We start from the raw sequence: 25,528 nt of genomic DNA, 5'->3' as shown, positions 1-25,528 counted from the left end.
GCCGGGACCAATACATGCATGCACCTGAAACGTGTGATCGTGAGTTTGAATCCCTGTTTAAACTGATGATGTTTCTAGGTTTGACAACGTCATGGTCATGCGTGTGGGTGTGGATGCAGTACATGTACCACTTGTGTGGAATATCAGTAGGCAGTGTCGTGTGGTACACGATTATCTAATGAGATTATCTCACATTAGTGATATCCGAGCCGATTCTTAACTGTACTTAACAGAAATCGTTCAGTCCGGATTGGCATTTGGGAAATGAAGGCAAACACGTCAAATGGACATGTTAAGATCTGTCTCCCAGTTGCCGCTGGCCACGATGAAGGTCTGATGGAGTGTATTCAGATAATATTCAGCCATAGTAGGCAATATCGCTGCTACATACATGTATATTCTGGAATCGCATCACTCTTCCACATGAAAATGACACGCCCTGATATAACCGGAATACAGTTCAAAGCAGTTATAATTTTACCCTTTATTAAAATGTTCCATAGACCATCTGAGCTGCTCATTGTAGACGAGTGTTTTGTCCTGGGTTGGACAGACCAGTGGTTCATACTATGAGCATGACTTTTCAAGTCACGGTAGGAGTGTGTACTCGGTTCACATGGAACAGAGTGTGTTGGGATTAACGCTCAATATATACAGCTGTTTAACTTCCTAACGCTGACTGGTGCTGATAAATCAGAATTAAGCCAGAAATAACGGTGTGTAATCTGTCTCCCAGACCACGGACAATGAATTATAACATAATTCTCCACAAGTCTAGGAAAAAGAATTGCAAATCGTTTTGAATTTTTGTTTTGTACACTAAATCTTCTGATTCTGTTTGAGAAAACTTTAATTCAGGTTTATACCTTTTCACAGGTAATTAGAATCTCCGTGACCTATTCTCAGGGTTCGGGCCGTTCCATCTTCCCCAATTCGGCCACACCGAGAAGCCATTCAATCATCATTTATTACGACAATAACGAACTGCCTCTTATGCACTAAGAACGTTCATTGACAAGTGATATCCAAGTAGAATCCCTCAGCTTACAATAATCATTGGTGTAGTGCTTCCGGGAGTTCATGCCATAATCACTTGTTGCAAGAAGACCCTCCATCATCGTCACATGGCAACGTACATCAAGTGCTCGTAATTTGCATGATTGCGTTTGTCACTTGTAGCACTTCATTAATTGTGATCATCGCTGACCGAGGATGACCGGAGGAGGTCACGTGGGTCAAGTGATCCCTGGGGACTGGGGTCATGGTTGCAATGACAGTGGCAGACAAGGATTGTGGATCATTGACGGCAGGTTGGAATAACGGTGTCTCCCAGCCGGGAGACAAACTATTCCGCCCCACATGCTTGGGAGGCTAAACAGAGAAATTAACTCAGCAAAATGATTCAGCAAAACTTTCTATGCACTGAATTAAAGTATTTTCTGGAGTGAATCTGGATTCATTTTGAGACTATGTAGATGTTTATTTAGGCATCCGAGAAAATATTTCTGAGACTAAGTTTTAGTTATGGAGAGAGACAGGTATGACGACGCTTTTATTCTCGACTCCGAGATGTTGTCAGACCAGTCTGTGCTACAGTCCCTGAAACACAACGTCATTATTTTCCCATCCGCACCGCCCTTCTGCAGCACAAAACATCTAAATGAGGCTACCCTAGATTTCATCAGGTACTGAATCTCCCTCTCACTGGGGTTAGTTTTCAGTTTCGAATGAATTGTTTGTTTCTATCAAAATTATATATAGACAAAGACTGAGAGTTAGTCTACTGTCAGACATGCAGGAATAAGCTCCCTACTCCATATAATACTCGTAATTCTCTTGAAAGTGCGTTCGGGACTCACCATTGTTGTTCGGAGAACACCAACATCTGATTTAATATTTAAAATGGGTACGTAAACGCACTTGTTTGTTTATGTTTTCTGTTTTGTTGATATATTTAGTAGTTTTCCTTCATGCTACAGCCTTTCATGACGTGGAACTTATTCCACTGGATTTCGATCTGACAGATCTACGTTTTCCTTTGTAACTGCCATTCATGATTGTAGCTGGGAGCAAATGAACATCAAATTAGATTCTATTCAGGGATGGGGGTCTGCATAATCATCTCGACAGAAACATATGCAAATATCGTTCTAGTCTTCGGGATCGATATTGATTGGGTCTGGGTGCAGTACTTGTACCTCTCATGAGGCAGTGTTATGTGGTACACGATTGTCTAACTAGATTATCTCACATTATTGTTATTCAAGCCGATTCTTAATTGTTCTTAGCAGAAATTCGTTCAAACCGGATTGGGATATTGGAAATGAAAGCAAACACGTCAGCTGTTGTAATCGATCTCTCAGTATAGCCGTTGACCAGGATGAAGGAAGGTCGTGTGGGCTGTGTGTATTCAAATATCGTTTAGGGTAGGTAATGTATCTGTTATATCATGAAAGATTTGATGGGTTGATCTGCCATTATTTCTGCGTCCATCCCAATTAGTGAGCAAGTGAATATGTTTTTCCGCCACTTGTAAGTTTATTTCAGCAATATTACGGGCTGGAGCACGAAATTGGCTATACCTACTGTCCCCTTCTTTGAAAGGCATTTAGAAGTTGTATAGATGAAGGAAAACCAAGTTCTTTGCGCAGTCAACTTCTTTATTCCATAAAACGTGGTTTCCCTTCTACTGTCCCGTTGTGGGAACATAGCCTTGGTCTTCGCAGTGACGAGGGAATGCTGTAACCAGCAGGCTATGATACACTCCGTTCATTAACATATCCTTGATAACCCAATTTACTTAATATCCAGGACCATTTGGCGACAGTAGTGCTGTCACTAGGGGTGCTGTCGCAACCTCCACCGCTACGCCGGATATGTTTTGTCGTAGGTGAGAGTAATATGATTTTGTTATTTTGCGTGGTGCTTTTGGGAACGGGTTGGCCAATGAAAACATTCAGTTTATTATAAACGTCCAGGATATATACACATCACTGTCATGTCAAGTAACCTTCATTCGTCCAAACGTGCACTGCCTCTGTATTGTGTGTTTGCATGGAGTATTACTGATTGGGCGTGTGACTTGAGTAGTGACTGGTTCAGGAACATACAGCTGTTGTCTTTGTTTCGCCTTGGGGCCGTTGTTTTATAGCTTGATTATACTTCAAAGGCATAGATCAATAGTGCTGCAAAAAGGAAATACTGGATTTCTATTTTTTTAAATGTCGTCTATTGTGCCTACGGTGCAGTATCGAAGGACACCGGAGTTTCTTTAAGTGTACATTACTACAAATGTACTTGGTCACGTGTTCCTGTACATTTCACGACACATGGACGAAGACCTTACTCAGTAGGAAATACGTTTGTTGTTGGAGATGAAGAACGTTTTGTAAGTCCGTCCGTTAATAAACCGTTTACAATACGGACACTAGAACTGAGGCTGACCGAGTAGATCACCATCAGTTCCGGTAGTTGTGAACACAATTGTGCCACCACCTACATATGTTCCCGGTCACTGTGACCTCAGTAGCCACCTGCCTGTATATTCCATTATCTCTGTGTCAGACTACGTAGCCGTGCCCTACTTCAGAAGCCTGTGCATGGGTGTGTACCAGGGTAACCCCATGACCTACTTCAGTTGCCTGTGGGTGTGTACCAGGGTAGCCCCAAGACCTACTTCAGTTGCCTGTGTGTGTATCAGGGTAGCCCCATGACCTACTTCAGTTGCCTGTGGGTGTGTACCAGGGTAGCCCCATGACCTACTTCAGTTGCCTGTGGATGTGTACCAGGATAGCCCCATGACCTACTTCAGTTGCCTGTGGGTGTGTACCAGGGTAGCCCCATGACCTACTTCAGTTGCCTGTGGGTGTGTACCAGGGTAGCCCCATGACCTACTTCAGTTGCCTGTGGATGTGTACCAGGATAGCCCCATGACCTACTTCAGATGCCTGTGGGTGTGTACCAGGGTAGCCCCATGACCTACTTTAGTTGCCTGTGGGTGTGTACCAGGGTAGCCCCATGACCTACTTCAGTTGCCTGTGGGTGTGTACCAGGGTAGCCCCGTGTCCTATTTCAGATGCCTGTGGGTGTGTACCAGGGTAGCCTGTGTCCTACTTCAGATGCCTGGGGGTATGCACCAGAGTAGCCCCGCGACCTACTTCAGATACCACCAGCGCACAGCGAGTATCGGGATTGCATGTCTCACCTGTCATGGAGACACCCTTAGGCTTGTCGTAAAAAGTCAATATACTTTTTCAGACGAGAATCTAAATAAGCGTGCATACTATTCGACGTGTCGTTACTCTATGACAGTGTTTACAGTCCAGGATCTCTGACAGGTTGAAGTCTGACTGAAATTCTTCAAATGTAATGTAATAAATTTTATTCGAGTCGCTGGGCATAGTTTCAGAGGCTAAAATTTAATGTAATATTGAAACAGATATTACAAATATTATGTTTTAACTCTTGAATCGTACTGGCATCTCGAGATTTGAGTTCGAAGATTTGTGTGCACGATGCAGCCACATCTGTTCATGTGTTGATATTTTTCAAATGTCACATATTTGTATGACAAATTATTTGGGAGAAAGATTCCAAATATGTATTGCAGTGGTCTGCCATTGCTCTAATAATCGCTAGCAGTGCATATCACAACAATATAAGTACGCAAATATTATACGATTCGGTATATATTGGAACAGTTGAATATGAGTCATCACATTAACGCCAAGGGGAGCACAGGTAATTGTCTGAGCACCTGTCACGCGGATGGCATGCGAAGAATGATTAATTTCAGATAGCAGACCACAACCCATATTATCAGATCCCGCCATCCAGGTCAGCAGACGACATTTAAATCTGGAAGATGCATAACTGAAACAGATTTCATATCGCCTTTCTGGAAAGCCAGTTTTATTTTATGAGTGACTTGAGACACGGAAGGCCTCCATGACCTCTATAAAGGATGGAGACGATTACGATTGCATTACGCGGTTGAATCTTTTGTATCCGAAAAACGTATTGTGTTCGAGCAGCCCAGCTTGCAATGGATTGCCAGTTTCCTTAACTGGATGGCGTTTGCTAACAGTGGGTATTTCTGCTGTTGAAAGATGCCCCTGGACTTTTACAGGTGCACGTCTTCAGGTGAGAGACAGTTTCAGGGAGGGAATTGTTCGGGTGAATGAAGTCTCGACGGTTGGACGAGATCCTGGCAGTCGGATGGGATCCTGACGTCTGCATGAAATCCTGGCAGCTAAATGAAATCCTGATGGTTTAATTACATTCTACCATTTGGACGAGGCTCTGGTTGGTGGACGAAGCTCTAACGGATTGACTAGTTGTTGTTCAGCTGTATACTAGTATGATGTATTTTTTCGATCTGATTCATTTGCGGCTGCAAACGCATGTGTAGGTTCCAGCTGACACACTTGTATGCACCAACGCCTTTATATAATACATTTACGGAGTACGGTTGTGAGTCATGGATATCGGGACCATAACATAGATCTGTCATAATTGGATATGAACGACCTCTGAAGCGGTGCAGGAGTAAGAGATGAGCTGGCAGAAGGGCGTTACCTATAGGTAACCGTGGATGTGTCGGCCGTCCTCTGTGAAAGTACATCCATCGTGTCAGGTGAGACCATTGCATTCAACATTATGTCTCTTAATTGTGACGATCATACACACATATGTGTCTGTTTGTGCTGGTCTTGTTTTTTTTCCAGCGTCAACAAACTGAGATACCAGTGTAGCATGGACACACACATAATGTACTTAATCCCAATGGAGCCGTAATACAAAGCACCAAGAAGGGTAAACAGTGCATTTTTGGATTGGGCTTGTTCTTTTACTGAGGTACCATGCAGTCGTTTGACATGCATACCCACCCGACTCAAACGTAATATACCGACCCCAACCAAAAAATAAACACAGGTGCAAGGAACAGTAAAATCAAGGGCCATCCTTTGTCATTTGGTTTTGTGAGGTGAGGTGAGGTGAGGTGAGGTGAGGTGAGGTGAGGTGAAGAATAATTCTTACTTAATATTTCGCTCATATGCATATGTGTGGCTGCCTGCACTAGCCCAGACATAACCTGATCTCATAGTGCTAGGTCACTGAGTTACTCCCGATCAGACATATTATACCTACTCTGGGCCACTAGTCCAACAAGTACCACATTACAACGTCTTTGGTATGACGCGACCGGGATCAAACCCACTCTCCGAGCGGACGCTGTAACTACTACACCACAGAGCCGGTTTTGTAGTACTTCCCTAAAGAGATACCATGCTGAAGTTTAGCATAGTCTACCAGTCCGTGTTTTAGAACCTAAATGCTCGGAGTCAGGAAGGATAACACGCACCATCTTCTCACATCTTTTGGATGACGAGGCCAGAGGACTAACCCATCGATCGCATACGTTCTGTCTGTTTTGAAGGCACCCGTTTATGTGTGAGGTTTGTTCAGTGCACGATCATCGCAATCAAGACCTTTAGTTTTTTTAACAGGTATATGTCTTCATCCAGGCTGTTAGAGTGTAGCTCGGCAACCAGGTGTAAACAGCTCCAGGCTCCTCCACCAGATGATGACTGGGAGAGTGATTTGTAAAGTCAGATCAATCTGTATGTTTCGAGAGTCCACCGCGTGGAGAGTTACCCCAGTGCATCGCGCCTGTTCGTTATCTTAGGCGATCGATGTTTGCCTAATGGGTAACATGCTGCTACAAATACAATAACCTACTCGAGATTCGGAACGAGGATATTGGTCCGGAGTTTAATTGGACTTTTGATTGATGCTCCCGGGACAGGTAATCCCTTAATCGCCCTGTTCCCGTCCGCTGAAGCTACACTATGGTAATAGCCAAGGATCGGTACAATCAACAGAAGGCGCCGCAGACAAGTGGGGCACAAGGTGCTGTCTCGCCATTACTGCTGACTGTCCAGGTTTTAACAGGGTGCACCCTGTAGAGATTCCTGATCGTAATAAGGGGCCGTTGGGTAGCCTACTGGGTTATGTGTCCTTTTGTCACGCTGAGGACACGGGTTCTCTTCCGCACGTGGGTACAATGTGTGAAGCCAGTTGCTGGTGCCCCCTGCCGTGATGTTGCTGGAATGTTGCTAAAAGCGGTGTAAAACCATACTCACTCCGATAGTAAATGTATATCTATAAGTCCAAGGTACATCGTAACCTGAAAAAAGACTTTGGGAAATTCTCTAACACTAAAGATGATGTAAGACGCCACAATTTTTGATGATCCGTTGTCATCAATGTTATTAGTTACACGGAATTTACGAGGGTCTTACAGTCTCGTACATCGTTTCAAAACACCGTGTGACGAATTTGTTACCATTATGATCTTTTAATTTAGCTGAATCTGAAACAACAACATTCAACCTTCGGCAGAGTGACGTTTTGTCATGATGTTTCCGGAGTGGTCATAAAGGGAGATAACTCGGGATGGCTTAGTTTATGATAAGAATGCTCGAATTTGAGATTTTGGGAAATTGTTATACGACATGTGAAATACAGAAATATTACATTTTGGGATGTATTTATTGACACAAACCAATAAGAAATTATGGCAACAATTGTATTACCCTGTTTATACCCATAATTGTATGCGCCGACTCTAAAATTTCGAAGCGATGAGCCGTTTGGGAGCCACTTTCCATTCTGAGGTCAAGGTCATTCGTACAGCCCGTGTAGTGTGTCAGATTTGACGGGGTGTACGATTCGTGGTTTTTGTATGCTTCTAGCCTGTTGACCAATCAGAGTTCGACAACTTTATCTAATGAAAGTCTGTATTATTGACATCAGTGCAGGTATTACAAGCATTATACCTTGTACCCTAGCATGTCATCAACGCCCCTTTCCTACAAGCGTGATGTCTTGTATCACACAGCGGTACCGTTCTCTTTAAAGCCCACAATCGAATATCTCGTGTTCAGTTTTGCACTGACACCGGCCTCAGCTGACGCAGAGCTTCCTAAAGCGGAGTGAACCTCAGCTCACTCACTCAGAAGCATGAGAAAGCTATTAAAAGGCATTTTCTAAAAAACATACCACCGAACTGATGTCATGTTAAACCAAACATGACATTTAGTGATTGAACTAACGATAATACCAGTAGGGACAAGAGGAGTTCAATCTTCCATGCTAACCCAGCTGGTATAGGCACACTGCCTGCAATGTAGGTCAACCATGAGAAATATTTTATTGAAGTATAAAGGAGAGTTGCTTTAAAGGAAATTGTGCTAGACATCAATTTATCATGAATGAATCATACCTGCAGCTGTCGCTCGTCATATAAGTAGCTATATAGATGTATTCCTTTCCACGCAGGCATGTTCGAAGTATGTCCGTGGCAGTAGACGTCATACCGTCACGATCTGTAATTAGTGCAGCGAGGTGGTGATGCTGGGCGCAAACTCACCTGTACAGGTGGAACAAGGTGATAACGTTGGCCACAGGCTCACCTGTACAGGTGTAACAAAGTGATGATGGTAGTCATAGACTCACCTGTACAGGTGTAACAAAGTGATGAGGGTGGTCACAGACTCACCTGTACAGGTGTAACAAAGTGATGAGGGTGGTCACAGACTCACCTGCACAGGTGTAACAAAGTGATGATGGTGGTCACAGGTATATCAAGGTGATAAAGTCCGTCACGTATACATTATACTCCAGTTTAGGTAAAAGCGTCTGATCATTTGATGCAGACTTTGCTTGTGATACACCAATCATGTCTAAAGCACACCACCCTCTGATATTGTCCTAGTTGTGTGTCTAGTAAAGCACAGTAAATGTAATTGAGTTCAACTCCATTCGTGTTCAGCACACTTACCCAACGTGTATCTATTTATAAACCAAACGTCACTGTATTACACAAGATTCTGAACTACATTCGTTTACTGAAGAGCAGCCTGTTTATTTCTTTCACATACATGACATTCACAAAATCCATCTCGGCTTCTAAAAACAAATCAAAGCAGAATGATAGAGTGAGAAAATATGCGAGCACGTTGAACGTAATGTATTTTTGCAGAAGTGTGAGTTCGTTCCCCGCGGCTGTGGCCTGTGTGGACAGGTGCAGCTGCTGCAGCGTTTCATAGCCTCTGAAGGAGCTACGGCTAGGGTGGGGGGAGGGTGCAGCAAAGCAATGGAATTACTGACAACCATTTGCAACACCCAACTTGCCCCAGGCTGCATCTCAAGTAGGCCTCCTTCTCGTCATCAGATGACAAGGGTCGCGTTCTCTCGACAAGTTCACGTTTCTCATCTTGCGTGTAATAGGCTGGCTTGACTCCTCATTCGGAACAGTGATGGCTTGCACCGCGCATCTGTACAAGTCGTTATATGTTGTTATCATCACAGATGAAGTGTGGAACTAATTCTAACCTGGCTCGGGTGGATTGTTTAGAACAAGAAGAAACTTAGATACGATCGCACATGAATAATAATTTCGGTTTGAATTAATGCTTTCTTATACTGAAGTTGAAGGTCGATCATTGATGTTTTGATTGAGGTTCGTCTACAAAAGAGAGAATGACTTGTTGCCTCCAATGCAGTAAATGTAATTGACTGTCGGGTATTATTGCCAATCCGCGTTGACAACTTCCGATTATCTCGGTGATGTGTTTTTTTCAAATGATTTATGCATGAATAATGCACGCTGAATACAATAACATCGTAGTAACCGTTTTTGGTTTCTGGAATCAGGATGGTTTTATCTCACGTGCACATTTCTATCTCTAATTCCCAAACCTTTTGGGTTGTCAGCACCACTAAGTCTAACCTCTAGTCTCTGAAATGATTATAAAATACAGAAAAACAAATAAGAATTTATTATCACAAGATATAAACAAAACTCGACCCTAGAGACTTTCGTTATTTTCAGCCTTGCAACATAATCTAAACTTGCATTGGATGTTTTGGGTATATTTCTTTCACACTCTGTATGAGCAACGTTAGACTTCCGGGTTTCCACAAAAGTGACAGGCGTTTGAGTGAGTGCGTTTAGTTTTATGATGCCTTTAGCAATATTCCAGCAATATCACGGCGGGGGAGAAAACATGGGCAACACACGCTGTACCTATGTGGGGAATCGAACCCGGATCTGCAGCTTAACGAACGAACGCTGTAACCACTAGACTACTCCACTGCGTTAGGGATCCAAGGGTATTCCGGGTAAGAATATCAGTCCCAGCTACCAGGGGCTGTCGTCAGCGTAGACGAAATGGATCGAATAATTAGGTTAGCATGATGTCAATCACAGAACTGCCTGCTGAAGATTACATTATTTCCTTACCATATATCTGCAATGTTGTTTAAAATAGCAAACAAAGAGACGTCGGGAAGTTTTGGAGCTTCATAGCGTCGTGGCGTGCCAGAAATACCGGAAAAACAATCTTACCCTCAGCGAAGAGCCGTATTTACTAGGAAGGTTGATATTACAGAAAAACAGATAATGTTCTATCATTACGTCTTAACCTTTCCTTCTTCCTCTTTGTTTGAGATGCAACAACAAAAACAGTTATTTTGTGTTACCGTAGCCTCTCATGGCAAGTGAAATTACCGTATACCAGTCTCGAGAAACAACCATATATATTAGCGAGTGAGTGAGTGAGTGAGTGAGTGAGTGAGTGGGTGGTTGTGTAGGTGCACGAGTGGGTGAGATTTGGGATCACTTTAGTACGACCCTACATATTGCTGGCATATGGCGTTCAGCTGCTTACGAATCGCCATCAATCATTCAATGCACTAGCCCTACATTGTTTTAGAATATATCTATCCTATTAAAAATGGACGAGTATTAGTATGGATCAGGCACTCGTGGTTGAAATTCATTCAGGTATGTGAAGATTTTTCTTGGCCGGGTATGTTTAATGGATAAAGCTACCCCAGGTATATTCTTAAAACGAATTTCTGGATCAAGAGTTTCTTTGCCCGTTCAATCATGAGCGTTAATTTGGGGATTCAGTCACTGAATGTGATCTATCCCTTTCGACATCTCTATACCCCTACAAATAAACGTATGTGCCTAGAAGCAACATGTTCTCTCTGTTGACACAGGGTTACTCCTACAATGCCCACCTTGAATCATGTTACCCATGCTTGTTTACCCAACACCCACGTACCCCTCGAGGGACCTCGTAACACTGGCGGACGCTGGTCTCCATTATCTTCCTGCTTTCTCTATCCTTTGGCATTCGACTTGGCACTGCCCATCTACTTGTCCATTGAGGTAAGATGCTAAGGTGAGATGCGATAGCCGTGAGTGGTTCGAGTAGGCTATTCACATAGACAGGTACTTGGTTGAGATTCAATAGACATGGGTGGAGTGTAGAGGGATGCGTGGTGAATGGACATAAGATCCCAAATCAGTGTAATGAGTTGTGAAGCCTTGGGAGACTGAACTAATTCTCTGTATCTCCCGTGCTCGGAGACTACTGAGGATCGAATGGTGAGAGAAAGTGACCTATTCCCCGTATTGTCAAGATCATATAGAATGGTATACTCCACAGTTGTGAATGAAATCTCGTTCATACAGATCCACTGAAGGTGGACATAATGTGGCACCACAGACATTCACTTGAGAAGAATGGTGCGTTATACTTACACTGATTATTGATGTATCATTACCGAACAGACCGAATGGTGAGGCTGGGTAAAAAGTTCCGGAAAGAAATGGTGAGGCTGGGTAAAAAGTTCCGGATCGAATGGTAAGACTGGATAAAAAGTGCCGGATCGAATGGTGAGGCTGGGTTAAAAGTGCCGGATCGAATGGTGAGGCTTGGTGATCAATTATGTAACGAATAGGGTGGCAGGAAGACCAATTAAGTGTCAAAGGGTGAAGCTGGATGACCAATTAAGTATCGAATGGTGAGGCAGGAAGACCAATTAGGTATCGAATGGTGAGGCTGGGTGACCAATTTAGCATGGAGTGGTGGGGCTGGGTGACCCGATAACGTGATCAATTGTCGTGATTTCGGTCGCTGATGTTCCTCATGTGGATCAGTTACAGGTTGTCGTCATGAAACAGATGCCTAGCTAACTGATGTATTTAGCTTTATTCGCTGATTCACGTTTTGTCTGAAGCGGTGTGGTGATTGTGTTAAAGTGGGCGTTTTCATTTTTATAAAGGCATGTACTGGAACGTGTACAAGCAAAGTACATATACAGTAAACTGTCATATCTGGCAGTAAGATAACCCTTAAGTCATGCATGCCTCAGTCGGGTGGGTGAGAAGGGGCTAGACAGAAAAGGGTACAGCAGGTCAGTACATCTATACATGCCTACAGAGAGATGGGAGTTTGTGATATAGTCAAAGTAAACGACTGACAAGTTCATCACGGACTAGAGTCACGTACGGCTGTTGCTGGCAGGACTGGTGGTGATTTGTAGCTGCATCTAACCATTTAAAAAGGCACTTAACGTTCATTGATTGAGATATGCATTGATTGGTTTGTTGTTTAATGCAGCATGCAGCAATATTCCAATCTTAGGATGGCGGTGTGTAAAATATTCGAGCAAGACGATCCAGGTGATGTATATATCAAGCACCGATCTAAGGGATACGATGACATGTGTCAACCAAGTCACCGAGCATGACCACCCGATCCCGTTAGTCGCCTCTTACAAAAAGAAAGTTGTCGGAAACTAAACCTTACCCGGATCTTCTCCCGTTACATAACGTTTGTCTGCATGGCAACCCGGGGCATTGTTTATCGTACAACATAGGGATCGGATGGCAGCAAATGTGCCCCCGTACAAAGCTACTGTACAATATCCATGTCTTATCACCACGTGTCAGCTTAATACTGGGGGGAGGAAGAGGTGAAAGGGAAGTTTACCTTACAGCTTTGTTTCCATGTCAAGTTACCAGATTACAATATACGGTGGATTGTGTATTTACGCCACGTACGTGTAAATTTTGTGATAATTTGTATCAGGAGTACATGCATACTGACATCGTGTGGTAAGTGTATATAGATGGGGAAACAACGCCCATATAATGTAGTCATATAGTCCCTGGTTTTCCTTGTATTGGCTGATAACCCGTGATAGATTGAGCACGGAATTGTTAATACAGTTATATTTAGTGTTTTTCGTAATCATGCCACATTTTCTATCATAACACGTGATCTATTTTTAACTCCATTACATATCGCTAATGAACGCATGGTTGGCTCTTTCAGTTTTCTGTAAAATTATTGACGCACAAATTATATACTAGTATATTCCATGACATATACTAGTATATTCTATGATATATATGCTGTGGTTGTGAGCAATCTTGTACATAGAGCCAGGATAGATGTCAGACTAGAAATCAGTTGAAATTAAACAACGTTGGTCACGTGTTTGGCAGCTTTACTCCTGGGAGTTTCTATGACTTTTGTCCTCCCCATAACGAAGCACATGTGATACATGTGGTCTTACCTTAGGCAAGTGAGCTTTCCCCAAATTACTTGTGGTCACCAAGCAGAAAATGGGTACCCGGTGGGATAAATCTAGCATGTCTCATAGTCCCTGAACCACGTTGTTTTCCCTACTGTCTAACCCTCCCTACAATGCTGAAACCCTAAATGAAGCAAGACTAGATTTCATCAGGTTCAGGCATATCCCATCCCACTTGGGATCCGTTTCATTTGAAATAGATCATTTGTTACTATCAAAATTATATTTATTCAGAGACTAGGCGTTAGTCTAGGATAAGTCAAATATATGGCAATTAACCTTCAAGCGTCTCACAGACAGCTTGGGAAATTCATTCCGTTGGAGTTCAGTGCTATGCAAGTTGTCTTGTTATTATATAATTCTAGATCTCTTGCTCAACTCTAACAGTAGTTTATCGATTTTATATGTAACAAAAACCATTCCCCAAGCAAATATTAAATCCGAAAACATCAGATAGGTCATCACACAGAACATTTTTAGTTGAAGCTATTAATAAAGCTACTGTTAATCAATGAATGGTCAATATATAGTCACAGAAATACAACATATTTTCATCACAGGTGACTGGATCGATAGTTCCCGCTGATTGAGCAGGCCGTACTTTCCACACTGCGTAACGCTGCCGGGAGCTGTGGGCGAGTTTAGACGACGCCTACAGTGCTACTTTCCTTCCAACTGAAGTTGTTGGACAGCGTGCTCCTTAGTCATTCAGATGCCGTTTTAGCGGCAGAACAGTAGTTTTAAACCTTCCTGACGTCCCAGGATACAAATAATCTCAAGCTGTGTTCGAAGCGAGTCCTCCAGCTGGATTGTAGCCTACACCAGGTATGTAGTTTTGCCTGTGCATGCTATTTGAATCGATAGTATCATCATGTCCCATTACTTCTCTCTGTGACATGTACGATGTGACAAGTATTAATTTATAAGTACAACACGTTTATTGTGGCGTATTATGATGATGTCTCGCTGGAAAGTATTTTGAGGTTTTTGAGACTGTAAAAGACACGACAGTATTCACACGGATCAGTTTACATCACAGTGCAGCTTTGACCTTTTTCCACTGATGAAGAGATCCTTCATCTGTCAGTGCAGTCAGTGTCATTGCCATGTTAATCGTGAACACTACATGACACAAGGACACGCATCGTGCAGTGATGTAAGTGTATGACGGACAAGGGATAGTTTGTATCTGTTCTCTGACTGTCAATGTAACTACAATACCCAATACCTTGATTGATTACTTTGCACTATATCGGTGAGATCGAACCAAGTTTAGTATATGCATCTTTATACACCGGCCAGTATATATAGAGAGTCACGCGTCATTGAACACGCCTTGTGGGGTTTATTCTTGTGATAGACAAATCCACAGATATAAACCGAATATACCTTACATGGCCAGTCAGGACTGTCGCGTTAAGGCAACTATTCAGGGTTAGAATGACATATATCGATTGTGCCTGTTATTTACGGCGTGGTGGAAACTAGGTCATCGTCACGGTCAGAGTTTTACAGTTATGAGACAGGAAATATTTCTAAAACCCCTGCGATATGTTCATCGTGATGAAAGACTTTGTATGCGTGTAATCATAGAGTGCAGGGGGTTTGCCTCTTCTCCATCTAACATCGCGCTCTGATTGGTACAGATGGAGAATGGGTGTTTTGGGAGAGATAAAGTGACGACTGAAAGGACGTCATGAAGATTTAGTTCACCAGTGAAAGTTCTACATTATTTTGTTTGCAATTCGTCCAAGGCCGTTTTATCCAAGTTTGTGCCGTAAAATCACGAATTCAATTAAAGGAATTTTGCTCCCAGAAGTCTTCTTTAATGCTTAATGTACGGCTGAAATATGTTTAACGGTCCTCAGTTCGGTGTTTAGTGGCATACCGACGAACAGGCCTTTAATCGTTTCAATTCCATAAAATCTCACACTGCAGTCTTTCATCAATTTATGGAAAGTTGAAACAAGTTTCTTCTTTTTTCCCCGTCTCGAAATACAGCATCTTAAACAAACATTCTACAGACCAGTACAAACAAAATAAAACTACTTAATCTAAATAAATATATTTTAGACGTTCTTCCCCAGACATAAACCTCTAATGAAAATGCAAGTTCAGCAGATTTTCACTGATTATAAGCCGTATCTGAAAACGCCACTGTGAAAGTTAAAGAACAAAAAAAATCGCCTTCTTTGAAAGAGGGTTCACGTTACGGCCGATGAGTGAGGAATTCCCATAGACGGGGCTCCCGGTCTCTGATATATCTGGTTTAAGGTTCCCAGGCGGATCCGCAGTCTAACATAGGTAGCAGTTAAGACTTCCCTTCCTCGTTCTGCTTTGTTAAGGCATACACGAGGGATAACACTGTGATGCTGGGAAGGGGTAGGGGAGCTACGGTGATATGGACGGGGAGGGGGTTAGGGGTGGCTGTTGATATGATATGGACAGATGTTCAACTCATGTAGCCCTCATAAGCTGATAACGCTTCGCCAGACTTGTGCCATTTGGTTTGTGATGGATAACAACTACCAAGGGATGCATCAACGCGGGGGATGTTTATAGCGTTCCTACGCTTCTACAAGCTAGATAATGGATATGGAAGTTAGGTAAATATGACGTGTCTGAGTCTGCCAGACTGCGAGCAGCTGTGTCACGTTGTTTTAAGTCGAGTCTAGACCAGTGTGAGAATGACCAACTTCGTACATCCTGGTGACACACGGTCAGGCATGGTGGAGAGGTCCGTTCTTGTGGTCACTGCCTAATGGGAATTCCTGGTTCGAATTGGTCCCTGGTAACCCTCTCTAGTCAATATCTACATTCACATACTCTTTCCAGGATACGCTCTCTCTTATACCAGCACAATGTTGTCTCATACCAAGCCACTGGGGTGGCCTAATGGTTGAATTGCATGCTCGTCACACCTAAGACCCAGGTTCGATTCCTTATATGGGTTCAATGCGTGAAGTCCATTTCTGGTGTGTGGAAGTAGGGTGATATTGCTGGAATATTGCCAAAAGCGGCGTACAACTAAATTCACTTACTCACACACAAACTTCTATTCACTCTGCCATATCAACACAATATACCAACATTCCCTTTGATACAGTACCATTCAGTATACCACCATTAGTCTGATATGCCTCAGTGATATACCAATATTAACACTGATATGCCAACATGACATATCGCCGTTCACACTGATATACCAGTTTCCTTCACCCACTCCTCATCGTGATGACATACAATGATACTGAACTCAGAGGGTTTAATGAAAAGTACAATTCTAATGCATCTACCCGAGTTCCATGGCGCTTTTCCTGGTTGCACCTTGTACCCACATCTCCATTTGAAATGTACTAGACACGTGACCCCCGAACCTCTGTTAATGTAACGGGTACGGGAAGATCTACTGATATGGACAAGCTCTCATTGACTGAACCCGTAAAATCAATGACAAGGGTCATGGAATAGATTACCATTGTGACAATCTGTGAGGCGATCTGGAAATAAATATACAACAAATACCACTCTGCCTTTCATTTCGGACTTGCGTGTCTTCAGAGGAAACAAATAACATGAGCTGTTTTGTGCTGGAAGAATGCGTTCATTATGTTGTCGAGTTCTATTTGACGCGGTGTAGTGTGTGAGAGAAAGGGTTCCTGTTGTTGATGACTTGATACGGGACATAGTTGCGGGTACACTTGAGGAGTGGGGCAGTTTTGAAGAGGTATGGTAGAGGTGTTATCAGTTTCTAAAATGGGGGAGGGACACGGTAGCTAGTCTACGGGACAGGTGCGAGGGAGTGGCATCAACTTGGTCATCTGATATCGAGTTTTAATTGTTTTATATGACTGTCATATGTGTGTTCAGTCTTGTGTCAGTTATCACACAGTTAACATTACTTAACATGCAGTAACCAAAAGACAGTAACCGATTCATGGGATGTACGGTATGTGTTTGACAGGTCGGGTGTACGATACATATATATGGCGGGTGCTCCCATACATATGTCCCGTACAAAATGTGAATGATGGATGGAAGCGGCTGCAGTGTTTGATAGGATGGGGTGCATATGATATTCACGGTGTACGGTATATGTTTGACGAATGAGTGTACGGCATATGTTTGACGGGTTTGTGTTACGGTATATATTTGACAAGTGGAGTGTACGGTATATGTTTGACGGGTGGGTGTTACGGTGTATGTTTGACAGATAGGATGTACGATATATGTTTGACGAGAGGGGTGCAGGGTATATGTTGACGGGTGGGATGTACGACATATACTGATGAGTTCCGCGTATGATACACGTATGACAGGTAGGATATACCAGTATACATAATTGAAAGTTTAACATACGGAACTTGTATGACTCATGTACACACCCTACACTGCGGTGTCTAAGGCATTACAAAAGGTATGGTGTTCTATACATGCAAGAGTGATGGGATGAACTTTATCCATTAACGCGCGATAAAACGCGCTGAATGACAAAACTGCCACACGAGCTTTTAAATATGGGCTGGAAGTATAAATATAAGCAAAATCTATCCAACAGCTGGTGTAACGTAAGATCCACTCTATGGATACAGTCGGTGATGTTTTTGTCGCCGAGGCGATGATGAGAAACTGCGGAATGAAATCAGCAACTTTCCTGTCGCGGCAGTGCCCTCCATATAAGGAGTCTTGAGGCGAAGCGTGTGTCATGGAGATAGTGGCAGGGAAATATGACTTAAAAACACCTTGCAGTGATGCATGTACAGCGACATGTGCACTCGCGCGAAAGGGGCGTGGTCTTTCTGCTCCAGCGTTGATAACGCCCTTAAAATGAAAGGGTGAGGCTGAAACGGATGCTGCTTATCTCAATATGCGGGTTCAGGAAAATGAAAACTTGAAACAGAAAAAGTAATTGCTTCTGAGAAGACACAATGCATTAGCTAAAATATCCTCTTTAATACTGGAAAGGGCTTCCTCATCATTTGCTGACTGTAGGATTATTGACACATGTAGTTTTGAATGTAATGAAATATAAGCTGTTGTCAGTGCAAAGGTCATAGGTCAGATGATGTGAGGTCATAGGTCACACAATATGCACACAGTTTGGAAAGCTATGTATCAGCGAGACACATCTTTGTTTGCCCTCCGGTGCCTGTAACATGTCATACTGACGGGAGTGTTTGTATAGATGTAAGACCTACAATGGGCGTTCCTCGATACAAAAAAACAACCAGCACCTCGTGGGAATCTTCCTGACTATCACTGAAAACTGCTGTCTAGTCTGTCTCACAGTCTCTGAACCACATTATTTTCCACACTGCCAAGTCTTCTCTGCAATGCTAAAGTCTTAAATAAAGCAAGACTACATTTCTTCAGGTTCTGAATCTGTGGTCTCTCAGGAGCTCCTTTTTCAGTTTATATGGCTTTGTTTGTTTACATCAAAATGATTAATTTTTATATTCAGAGACTAAACGTTAGTCTAGCTGCTACCTTGAGCATATTCAGCGTAGCGTAGCTGGTCTGTAAACACACTCTGATGCTGGGTTAAAGCATTGGTTGTAAACAACGATTGAAACGAAAGTAATTATTTACAGAAATATGAACTAAGTTCCGAAATGTTAAGATCGTACTGGCATCTCTAACATGTAAATATACTCAATGGTTCTCAGTGCTTCACACGAACAGCGTGATTAGATAGTCACGATAACGTATATCAGGGAGATTAACAAATTAAGAAGGAATGTGTATACATATCTATTTTCCACTTTGATATGTCCGGGGGATTACTGCTTGTATGTTTGGGCGCCATGGAACTATTGTACTCAAGTTACCACTTGCTTTGTGAGAAGGTAGTCTAGGGGTGACAGCGGTCGCTCGTCAGACCGGAGACATGGGTTCCAGTCTCCAAATGGGCAAAATGTGTGAAGCCTATTTATGGTGTCCTCATCGTAATATTGATGGGATATTGTTAAAAGGGGTGTAAAATTGAACTCATCCTCTGTGTGAGAAAGTTGTATATGTTAACGCTATTTACTTATTGCTTTGTGTGAGACACGGTAAACTCCTAGTCCGTTTTTTCGGTGATCCGAGGCAGTGGATTCACAGGTATTGACATATCACACTGTCGGGCTAAAGGACGTATAAACTAGTACTTGAAAATAAGATTTCTCCAAAATATGAACTGGTCAAAACTTGCTGTAATCAGTTGCTGAAACTCTGCAGACTTAAGATCCAAGACACAGCTGTGACTCACACATCAGCTACATCACAAACGGAAAACCTGTGAAATTTCCTGTCTATTTTTATTTTCGGCTAAGATTAGACATGGCCATGTTTGTCGTAAAGGGCGACTAACAGGATCGAGTGGCCAGGCTCACTGACTTGGTTGACACGTCACCGTATAGACCAGGTGTGCTCATGAATTTGATCATTGGATTGTCTGGCCCAGACTCGATTATTTACAGACGGCTGCTAGCTAGCTGGACTATTGCTGACTACGATAAACAACAAATAAACAGACAATAAGTCAATTCGTATGCTTCCATTTGCCGAGCACTAATGACATCAGCCGTCGGCATTAATGACGATTTTACAGGATGTCCTTGTGATATTGCAGATTTGCACATGTCATGAAAATAACTATCTTTAAGGGTGGGAAGGCAATCCCCGCGGTCTTATATTTTCTGCATCTGTTGTTGGTTTGACTCTGTACGTTGGTACAATTGACGTGGGATCCTTCTGGCGTTCTTCATCACCCTCACACCAACCCCAACCGCCCCTTCCACTGTATGAGAAACCATGCCCCCCTCCCCAACCCTATACCGAAATACACACTGAGTTCAGGAGTGTACGATCTTACAGATTCGTAACTGTAACAGTGCGTGTTGTTTTAAGATTTAACACTGTCACATTGATTCCTTTCAACCGCAGTTGTCGGTAACGAACGTATACAGGCGTGTACAATCTAAATATGCTTAATGTGAAGACGGATATGATACACACGGAAATAGCCACAGTTATAACGTGCAACACTCCCAAAGTAACCGTACCCAGTCGCTGCATGACTGCGATAACAATACATTTCCTCGTGCACGAATGCCATCTTATATTTGGAATGTATTATATAACGTCGTTATATCCTATTGTTGACTGGAAAACGAGGGATAGGAGGTTTATTGTTTACCTGTCTCCCAGACCCCAGAGACTTAAGGATACTGTACATTCTAGACAATTTCTAAGGTAAAAGTTAATAGTCTAAATGATAATGTCTGAAATAAGGATAAATAACAATCTGGTGAGATCAGATACTGTCTGTTTATCCAGACCTGCCTCTTTGTAGAATAGAATTACTATACATCCATCGGTTCAGCATTCAGTACAGACTTGGAGCAAGGCTAGATACAGACTAGCACAGATATACATGTACAATGATTTGGTAAATTACAACGCCTCAACACCAGGACGGGCGATGGGGTAGTCAAGCGGGTAAAGCGTTCGCGTATGGGTTTAACGTGTGAAGTGTATTCCTGGTGTCCTCTGCCATGATATTGCTGGAATATTGCTAAAACTGCGTAAAATCACACTAACTCTGCTCAGGTCAGAATCAAGGATTGTTCCGGGCTCCTTTTGGACTGTTTCTTTTGAAATAAAGATAATTATTTCTGGGACTAAAAGTCGCTCCAGGTTATTGCCTCTAATATGATAATAATGTCTATTTTTATGCTGGATGAGCACACCTGATGCACAGTCTCATAATCCGCAAAACATAATTTTCCCCCTACAGCCCAGCCCTCCCTGCACTGCTAAAGCCCTAACTGAATCTAAAGATCTTTTCATGGTCTCCCTGGGTCTCCTTTTCATTTTAAATGGATTTGTTTGTCAAAATGAAAAATGATATGTATTCAGAGACCAAGAATTGGTCTAGTCGGAAACGTGTCACGTTTAAACCATTATGTGTAATAAAGTCAATGAAACCGTAAACGTGTATTTTTTGAGAAATGAAAATTAAAGCCATTAAAGTTGACCTTTTGCACAGTATAGTTGACTTAAGATATATTCAGATGAAAGTCAAACAATGCCGTTTGAAAATATGTGTATTTCTCATTAATTTTTAAACGTATATTATAATTTACTTGAACAGACGATGGTTTTTATTTGCTTTATATCCCGTAAACGACTATTTAGCAACACAGTGTATCTTTGTCAAGACGCCTACTTCAAACGCACCTTGATTGTGTGGCAGAGCGCACCCAGTGTAAATTGTCTCTGTGCACGTTTGGACGTTCTAATAATAGTATGACGTCACCCAGCATGTGCACTGACAACAGTGCATGTAACTTATTGTATGCTGCAAGGAGCTCTCCTGGTCCCTCTGGCCTTCATTTCCCGCCTTTGTAATGTAAATGCCCTGTCTCGCTGGAGAGGATTGAACAGAGCTTGATATGGGCACATTGTAACGGGTGGGTCTCGTTCACCATCTGCTGGGATAGGCGAGACATCCCCAGGGGTTGGGTCAGACAAATATTGAGTGTACCACAGTACGACCCATGCCTGTAAGTACCAACCATGTATTTCTCTGTGTCTTGTCTTAAGTGGGTAGTTGTCAACGACGCGATGAACGCTTGTGTTTTGTTGATGTTTAAGACGCCTATGAACTCAATTATCTGTCATGAATTTGTCTTTATTACTCTCATGCGTGGTTGAAGATATTGTGGTATAAATAGTGTATGCTTGGGGAGAATAGAACGCACACTTATGCGTTGCTCAACTTTTGTATGTATTGGCGGATCGGATGGTAATGTAGGTGTGTGTGTGTGTGCGTGCGTGCGTCTGTGCATGTGTGTGCATGTTTGCATGTGTATGTTAAGGATAGAGGTTGTGGTGTACAGCACAACTCAAAGTCGTCGTTGACAACCTGTAACATATCATTCTCTTGTGACACGGGTTGTGTGATTCGAGTAGCTGTCTTATCTGTCCACGACACACAAAACTAATTACGATAATGTATAATCATCGAGATAGAGTGAAATGATATGTGATGATCCCAACAAAACCTGAGTATACAAACACATGGAGCAGTCTTTAAATCATTTGAACATTTTGATCTTGAGTTCGCTGTCAGATGTATAGATTTATGGAATGTTCTTATGTAAACATATGTGATTTGTAGCCTGTTGTTAGATGCATGCATATAGTAGACAAGGGTGGTATTTGATCATTTTGATTTAGAATTTGTTATTGATGTATACACTCAACCTTTTGTCAACTTGGGAATGAGAGTGAGGCTTTGTGACTTTCACACATATAGTCAGATAGAGTAGAGGTGTGCATTTGGACTGTCAACGCCCCTAGCGCAAGGTGACTGTACATTAGATTAACACCGTCTCTAGTGTTGTCTGTATGCATGAAAAGTCACTGGAAGAATGTCCTTTCATCTAACGACATTGAACAGCTGCCTTTGAAGCATATTCAAAGGCCTTGTAACACATGGTTCCGAAGACAACATCAGCTGTGACCTAGCACTGTAGGTATGTGGCACGTGTTTTACTGGATGAGTTCCGACCAAGAAAAGAGTTGAAGAGACGATAGCCTACCTTTGAAAACTGTCCGATGCACTGACACTATAGCGTCACGCGTTTGTACGGTTGATAATTCAATATTGGTTACGCATTCGACCAGTGCCGTCTCAGTGCTTCTTTTCTGTCGAACAATATAAGCCACGCCCCATTCAGTCTAACGCTGATCATTAATTAACATGACACCAAAAATCACCGTTCCGTGAGATGGCATGCATTGACGAGTTAGTCCAGGTATCGAGCTGGGCGGCTTACAGGTGCAGGGTTCAGATTGTCCAGGTTTAAATGCGAATGATTATGTGCAATCAGTGAGAATGGTTTTATGCCGCTTTTGGCATCATTCTAGCAATATCAAGGCTTAGGACACCAGAAATGCACTTCATACACTGTACCCATGTGTCAATCAAACCCAGGTCTCAGATGTGACGAGTGGATGCTTTAACCATGAGGCTACCCCATCGCCGTGATTGTGTGGAATTGAGGTTACTTCGGGGACGGGCCGCGAACCTTCACCAACGTGAAGGTGTTGATACAGAATGTGCCTCCCGTGCCCTTCCCTCTTGTAGTGACCCACATGGTGACCCCGAGGAGATATACGTAGCCATGATGTGCATGCTGGTGAATGTAGCCAGGTGGTGTACTCCGATAGCGTGGATCGATTCTGACTTGACAATCCGCAGGTTTATCTGTTCCAGGGAGAAATTACGGTTGTGTGTTTGGCTATGACAGCGACCCTTAACCCAAGTTGATGAAAAATAACCGACGGTTTGAAAACCGACCATTTGAAAACTGTTTCAGAGCGAGTGACTTAATAATCGACTAAAACAGTTAATATAGCTGATGCTAACTGACTAGAACAGTTAATATGGCTGATACTAACCGACTAGAAGAGTTAATATAGGTGATGCTAACCGAATAAAACAGTTAATATAGCTGATGCTAAACAACTAGAACAGTTAATATAGCTGATGCTAACCAACTAAAACAGTTAATATAGCTGATGCTAACCAACTAGAACAGTTAATATAGCTGATACTAACCGACTAAAACAGTTAATATAGCTGATGCTAACCAACACTAGAACAGTTAATATAGCTGATGCTAACTGACTAGAACAGTTAATATAGCTGATACTAACCGACTAGAAGAGTTAATATAGGTGATGCTAACCGACTAAAACAGTTAATATAGCTGATGCTAACCAACTGGAACAGTTAATATAGCTGATGCTAACCGACTAGGACAGTTAATATAGCTGATGCTCTACAGGGAAAACTATACTGTTTAGAATTGGATTTGACGAGGAAATACAATTATCATCAAAATGTTAAATGCTTAATATGCTTAGGTAGGCAGTGTGACATCACCACCGACCTTCCCCATCCTTTACTCTCATTGACCACTCAACAGTTCCGGTATTTCATCACCCCCTACGACCTTCTCTCACCATCGCCAACTTCCTCCCCCTTTACCGGACATACACAGTAACCGGCCGCTACATTCTCACCGGTCATCCACTCCGCTCACCGACCACCCCAACCCCTACCACCCTCATCGGCTTACCCCTACCCTCAACGACCACCCCAACCCCTACCACCCTCATCGGCTTACCCCTACCCTCAACGACCATCCCAACCCCTACCACCCTCATCGGCTTATCCCTACCCTCAACGACCATCCCAACCCCTACCACCCTCATCGGCTTTCCCCTACCCTCAACGACCACCCCAACCCCTACCACTCTCATCGGCTTTCCCCTACCCTCACCGACCACACCAACCCCTCCTACCACCCTCATCGACTTTCCCCTACCCTCAACGACCACCCCCAACCCCTACCACCCTCATCGGCTTTCCCCTACCCTCACCGACCACCCCAACCCCTACCACCTTCATCGGCTTTCCCCTACCCTCAACAACCACACCTAACTCGCCGACCTCCCAGCCACCTCGCCGTTGACTCTTAAATCAAACTACTCACCTACACCATCACCTACTTCTACCGTCACCGGCCTTCACCCACACTCACCCGCCTCACCTTATCCTCATCGACTGTGACCACCCTCACCGACTATCCCTGTCCTCAACGTAGTATAAAGCCTTTCCTTACGCTCTATGACCATCCCTACCCTCACCAACCATTCTCACCCTCGCCGACCACCCCTTGGCACAGGGAAGTGTGCCTCTTTCGGTTCGTCAGGTAATTCTAGATGGAATGACTCATTAATTTTCCGCGTCACGCAATGGGCCTTCAAACAAAGAGATCTTCAAAAGTTTTAAAGCTTTCAACAGTGTCGGGGTTGTTATCCGTGGCGCGGATGTGAGTGTATTGTGTCAAGGTTTTACGATTAATTAGTTTTCCGGTTGAGTTCGGTGTGAACCTACTTGCCGTGGCTTTCAAAGAACTTACACTCTGAGAAAACTCGCACCAGACACATATTAAAAACATAAAGAGTGTCATAAACCTTAGTCTATCTCACAGTACTAGAATCATTC

General features: G+C 43.0%; 2 protein-coding genes across 7 annotated transcripts in view; both read left to right on the top strand.

Moving 5' to 3' along the window:
• The window catches only part of LOC137286133 (uncharacterized), a 59,447-nt gene that overhangs the window by 27,090 nt on the left and 6,829 nt on the right, over positions 1–25,528 (top strand). For 4 of the 6 annotated variants that reach the window (XM_067817798.1, XM_067817800.1, XM_067817797.1 and 1 more), the window contains exon 3: positions 14,022–14,286. The exons of 1 other annotated variant lie outside the window; for it this stretch is intronic. The gene's annotated coding sequence lies outside the window, so the exon portion shown is untranslated. Of the gene's footprint in view, positions 1–4,802; positions 5,636–14,021; positions 14,287–25,528 lie in introns of those variants that run through there. One more of the 6 variants, XM_067817801.1, reaches the window with a different exon arrangement.
• LOC137287970 (uncharacterized) lies at positions 1,213–24,999 on the top strand. Its single transcript, XM_067820335.1, has 2 exons — positions 1,213–1,310; positions 24,444–24,999. Exons 1-2 carry the CDS (start codon positions 1,213–1,215, stop codon positions 24,997–24,999), a joined length of 654 nt encoding a protein of 217 aa, XP_067676436.1.

This window comes from Haliotis asinina, chromosome 6, assembly GCF_037392515.1.
Source record: "Haliotis asinina isolate JCU_RB_2024 chromosome 6, JCU_Hal_asi_v2, whole genome shotgun sequence".
Classification (NCBI taxonomy): domain Eukaryota; kingdom Metazoa; phylum Mollusca; class Gastropoda; order Lepetellida; family Haliotidae; genus Haliotis; species Haliotis asinina.
Note: the sequence above shows the minus strand (reverse complement) of the source record. Positions and strands in the feature narration are given on the sequence as shown.